The sequence below is a fragment of the Hibiscus syriacus genome, unplaced genomic scaffold (assembly GCF_006381635.1).
Source record: "Hibiscus syriacus cultivar Baekdansim isolate YM2019G1 unplaced genomic scaffold, ASM638163v2 tig00116996_pilon, whole genome shotgun sequence".
In the NCBI taxonomy this organism is placed as follows: domain Eukaryota; kingdom Viridiplantae; phylum Streptophyta; class Magnoliopsida; order Malvales; family Malvaceae; genus Hibiscus; species Hibiscus syriacus.
Genome location: NW_024063512.1, coordinates 3,321,625 through 3,327,189, shown reverse-complemented (window position 1 = coordinate 3,327,189; position 5,565 = coordinate 3,321,625). Strand labels below are relative to the sequence as shown.

Here is a 5,565-nt window from a genome sequence, read left to right as displayed (position 1 = left end):
AGAGATTATTTATACGTGCAGCAGACAATACTTCTAATTATTGATTTGGTCTAAAGCCAATATCTTTTAGTTTTAATGCTTAAAATTATTAGTGAAACTTAAGCCTTTTTTAACTAATTTAAGTGGAAGCCAACTCAGTGCCCTAACCTATCAAATATTCCACGTCGGCGATAAATTAGAGTTATGCGTTTTGGGGATGGGGTGGCAAGCCAACCCTTTGAAAACTCAAAACGCCCCTCATTTCAGTCTAAAACAAGCTGATTCATGTGGTAAGGTAATGTGAGAATTAGGACATGCACACATTTCTATTCAAAATATATATAATTTATGCTTCTAAACCATCGAGATTATAAGAAATTCTAATGTATAAAATTTACAAATATTATAAAGAAATTCTTGAATTCTATGGATCCTTATCCTAAATCCAAAAAATAAAATGTTACCAAATCAACCCATAATAATCAGGAGGAAAAAACTCAATGCATTAATCTCTTTTGATTGCATAACGATTAAATAGTTAAAATTATATTTCATTATTTAATGACTATACATTTTATAATATATTATCCTTTTTTATATCCATATTATTCAAACTGATATAGTTGTTTTACTTATAAACGCTGGATATAAAGATAAAATATATTATATTTTTAAAGATTATATTTTTCTTTGTACGGCTGTTTCTTGTTCACACGAACGGAAATAAACGGGGTAAGAAAATCTCGATTTAGAGTTTTCGGTTCATATTCTTCTGGATGTTTCATCTGGACCCCACTCCCCAGCACTCAAAATGCTTTCTGTTCTATCTGTTGTACTTGCCCACGTAATACCCACTTGTGATTTTTACATGTTATGAACGGACCCGATGATTATAGGCGTAGTTGAAGATTACGTATTAAATTCTAAAAACGTAATACATTAATTATAATTTAGCTATATTTCTTATAAAAACATTAGAATAAAAGATCATTAATTACTGGAATAAAAGTTGACATTAATTCAGTGTAAACAGGATAGGCTTAGCTTAAATATATTGAACAATTCTCCATTAGGTAGGTCGTGGAGCCAAGTAGACGGTCCAATCCAATTGAGTAGCGATTCTCTCTTAATTAACACGTAACGAGATGTATTGCAATTTGAGTGGCCACCATGGGCAAAGGAATTTATTAACGAAATTGACATTTTGAAAGAGTCTAGAAAAACCAGGCCATTGGAAAATAACATTAGATTAATACCGATCCACGGTAATCCTAATCCGCCACACGTTGGACTGGTGAGGCCAACGTTGTCAACGCTCCCACAACACAAGATCAATCAATTTCCATTCCGTCTCAAATATAAAGCAACACCCACCAAACCTTTTTTCATTTCAACTTGTCAAACAAGAAAAGCACAACTCCGAAACGAAACGATCGCAGGAGAAAGAAGAGAGTTAAGGTAGAAAACCAAAAGGTAATTGAAGCAAGAAATGAAGCTAGTTTGGTCTCCGGAGACAGCATCCAAGGCTTACATTGATACTGTTAAATCTGTAAGCATCAATCAAACCTTCTAAATTCTGATCCCCAGATGTTTATTTCATTTGATTCTTGATGGGTTTTCTCTTCTTTCTTTTTCTAGTGTCAACTTTATCACGAATCTGGTGTAGCAGAGCTTGTTTCAGCCATGGCAGCGGGCTGGAACGCGAGATTCATCGTGGAGACATGGTCATTGGGTGGCGCCACCGCAACAAGCGTCGGCCTGGCAGTTGCTAGCAGTCATACAAACGGAAGACATGTATGTATGGTCCCCGACGAACGGTCAAGTTTAGCATACGTTGAGGCCCTAGAAGAAGCCGGTATGTCAAGGCCGGAAGTCATCGTGGGGGAACCTGAGGAAGTAATGGATAGATTAAACGGAATAGATTTCATGGTGGTGGATAGCCAACGAAAGGACTTCTCCAGGGTATTAAGGCTGGCGAAAACGAGCAACCGAGGAGCAGTTCTGGTATGCAAGAATGCTAATTCCAAAAGTGCTTCAAGTTTCAAATGGAGAAGTGTTGTCGATGATGGTTCACGACGGCTTGTCCGCTCCGTGTTTCTTCCGGTAGGAAAAGGCTTGGATATTGCTCATGTAGCCACCACCAGCAGCGGAGGAATTTCAAGTTCAGGCAAAGGCAAAAGGCGGTGGATCAAACATGTTGATCGACAATCGGGGGAAGAATATGTCATACGAAAATAGAATAATCTTATATTTCTAGAAGAAAAGAAAGTATTAATTGTATGTAGATCTCTTTTTCGACTTTCTTGGTCTTGACTATTGCATTGTACAGGAATTTGAACCTGAAAATTGTTTAGAAGTTTCCAAATCCAGTCACCAGGTTAAATCAAATTAGTGTAATTAGCAGCCTATGTTTTTTTTATAATAATATCAAGAGAGTCGTAGTTCGTTTGCCCAACTACATGAACAAGTTTAACAAGAAATAAGGACAAAACACTCCTTTAACCTCCCTTAATTAACTTTCTACTTCGTGTCTGATTTGATGATCTGATCTAATGGTTTAATCTCCTGAAGGTTTTCTAGTCTGAAAATGACATCTTGCTTTTAAGCAATTTTAGGTAGGATCCGAATTCGACGAATTCCAACTCGATCTGATTTGTTTAATTTTTTTTAAAAAATTGGATTCAGGTCAGACTGGGTTAAGTTTTTATAGAGATTGTGTTTGGGTCGGTCGGGTCAAGTCGGGTTCGGGTTAAGGTGAAAATTTCTAGAATCGACCCGACCTAAGAAAAATATATAATTTTACCCTTTATATTTAGAGATAATTACAATAATATTCTTTTATATATTCTTTTTTCAATTAAATCTCTATTTTTTATGAAATAAAAATAATATTTTTTAATAAATATATTATTTCAGGTCGGATCAACTATGACGGATTTTATCTCAAAAAATTGAATCGATTCAGATTTGGATTAAAGATGTATAATTTTCGGATAAGATCAAATAAGAAAAAATCCAACCCGACCTAACTCATGCTCTTCCTAAATTTAGGTTGAGCATGAAACACAAATAAACTACAATCCAAATCCAGCCACACTTTAAAAACACATAGAATCACGAAAAAGATAAAAATGTATTGATAACAAGTTAACCTGAAATCGATAAATTTCGATCCTATTTAATGTACTAGAGTCAAATTTTAAAAAAAATCGAGTTTGGATCGAATTAGTTCGGGTTTGGTTTGGATTGAGAGTTAACAAATTTTGCCCAACCCGAGAATAATAGTATAATTTTTTTAAATAAATTTATGAATAATTACTATAATATCATCTCTCTATCTTTTTATATTGAATCTTTATTTTTATCGAATTATTTATGGTGAAAGGTAATATTTTTCAAGTCAGATAAGATTCTATTAAAATATATATATATTTTTAAGTCAGATTAGATTAAAAAAAATCTGACCTAATCCTACGTGCCATCTCTAAAAGCAGGTGGCAGTGTTCGCTTGTAGCTGTAAATGTGAAACCACTCTGCGTCTGTGTAATTTTTCTGATTGTCCTATAGGGTTGGTGACACGTGGAATGAGAAAATTTCAATTATTGTTTTAGAATATCAGTGACAGAGTTTCTCCATCACTATTTTAGCATATCAGCGACGGATCAATAACATATTAGTGGTGGAAGTAACATTTAGAACTATTCTCTTCATTGTGACAATTTAGTGACGGACACGTGTCAAAATATAAGTCCGTGACACAATTGACTAGTTTTAATAGGAGATTTTGTGTAAGACGGTTAAAATAATGTGAAAAACGGCGTGACTAGTTAAATAGGTGATCGGTTAAAAACGTTATCGGGAATGTTATATTTTTTCACTGAAAATATTATTTGTGTTGATAATAATCGATAAAATGCGCAAAAAATATTGACTTTAACATAACCGATTAATTACTAGAAACATTATCAATCATAATAACATATAGGTAATGCTTATGTAACGTAATAGGTAGCGCATTTTAAAGCTGATGGAGCCTTAGAAATCTGACGTTAACAAAATAGGTTAATTACTTGATTTATTATCAATATTATCAACATATTAGGTAGCGTCTAAAATGTTACCAAAGTTTAAGCCGATGGAGCCTTATAAATCCACGATAACAAAATAAGTTAATTATTGAAAACATTATCAACCTAATAACATACCAAGTAGCGTTTATTTAATGTAATAGGTAGCACCTGTTTAAAGCTGATGAGGCCTTAGAAACCCGATGATAACAAAATAAGTTAATTACTTAATTTGTTATTAGTATTATCAATATATTAGGTAGCGCCTAAAATGTTACCAAAGTTTAAGCTGATAGAGCCTTAGAAATTCGACGATAACAAAATAGGTTAACTATTGGAAACATATCAACCATAATAACATAACAAGTAGTGTTTATTTAATGTAATAAGTAGCGCATGTTTAAAGCTAATGGGACCTTAGAAATCTAACGATAACAAAATAAGTTAATTACTTGATTTGTTATCAGTATTATCAACATATTACTGTGCACATTGTTAATTTACCTATTACTTTAAAGTAATATGTTTCGAAATTATAAGAATCGATACTTATATGACAATATAGATACTTGTACATTTACGCCTATTTTCATTATACCGGTAGAAAAGTTTACCGTGTACATTGCTAATTTACCTATTACTTTAAAGTAATAGGTTTCGAAATTCTATGTATCGATACTTTATACATGTGTATCAATACTTGATGTTTACACCTATTAACATTATACCGATTGACTTTTACCATTTTCATTGTAAATTAACTTATTACATTAAAATAATAGGTTTCGTAATTATAAGTATGAAAAAATTATATATGTGTATCAATATATTTTGCGTACAAATTGTTTGAGAAACATACTGGAAAAAAGTATCGATACATATATTAAACATATCGATACTTTATGTTTACGACTAGTACCATTAAAGCAGTAGATTTTTATCGTTTACATTGTAAATTTACCTATTACTTAAAAGTAATCGATACTTTTTGTGTGCAAATTGTTTGAGATGTTTACGACTATTACCATTAAACCGGTAGATGTTTACGCCTATTATCATTATATCAATTGACTTTATATATGTATATCAATACTTTTTGGTGCAAATTGTTTGAGATGCATATTGGAATTAAAGTATCGAGACCGATATAACAAAGTATTGATACGATGTGTTTACGTTATTATCATTATACCGATATACTTTTATCGTTTACATTGTAAATTTACCTATTACTTCTACAATGCTCTTTATATATGAGTTATCAGAATGTTGGATTTACACATAAATACCTCTACAATGCACTTCAAAGAGGTAAAGCAAAGAAAATCGTAAATGGGGATGTCAATGCACTATTTGCTTACTTCAAACCGATACTTGGAGTATCAATACTTGGAATTTCGAAACCTATTACTTTAAAGCAATAGGTAAATTAACAATATAAACGAATAATTCCATTATTTCTCAGAATCCCTCCATCCAGAGACACAACACCATATTTTATGCAACTATGAGCCATTTC

The 5,565-nt window shown here is 32.3% G+C and overlaps 1 protein-coding gene across 1 annotated transcript; it reads left to right on the top strand.

The window, feature by feature from the left end:
- Nucleotides 1–1,314: 1,314 nt before the first annotated feature.
- LOC120193691 lies at nt 1,315–2,372 on the top strand. The gene is made up of 3 exons (XM_039196127.1): nt 1,315–1,414; nt 1,453–1,528; nt 1,618–2,372. The coding sequence occupies exons 2-3, from the start codon at nt 1,469–1,471 to the stop codon at nt 2,215–2,217; spliced, it is 660 nt and encodes a 219-aa protein (XP_039052058.1). The 5' UTR covers nt 1,315–1,414; nt 1,453–1,468; the 3' UTR covers nt 2,218–2,372.
- Nucleotides 2,373–5,565: the final 3,193 nt, after the last annotated feature.

What these genes read in the sequence shown, in the direction of transcription:
- LOC120193691 (XM_039196127.1), top strand. Translation starts at nt 1,469, where the DNA reads ATGAAGCTAGTTTGGTCTCCGGAGACAGCATCCAAGGCTTACATTGAT. An exon ending in ACATTGATACTGTTAAATCT is followed by an intron (nt 1,529 to 1,617) that starts GTAAGCATCAAT and finishes TTCTTTTTCTAG; the next exon opens with TGTCAACTTTATCACGAATC.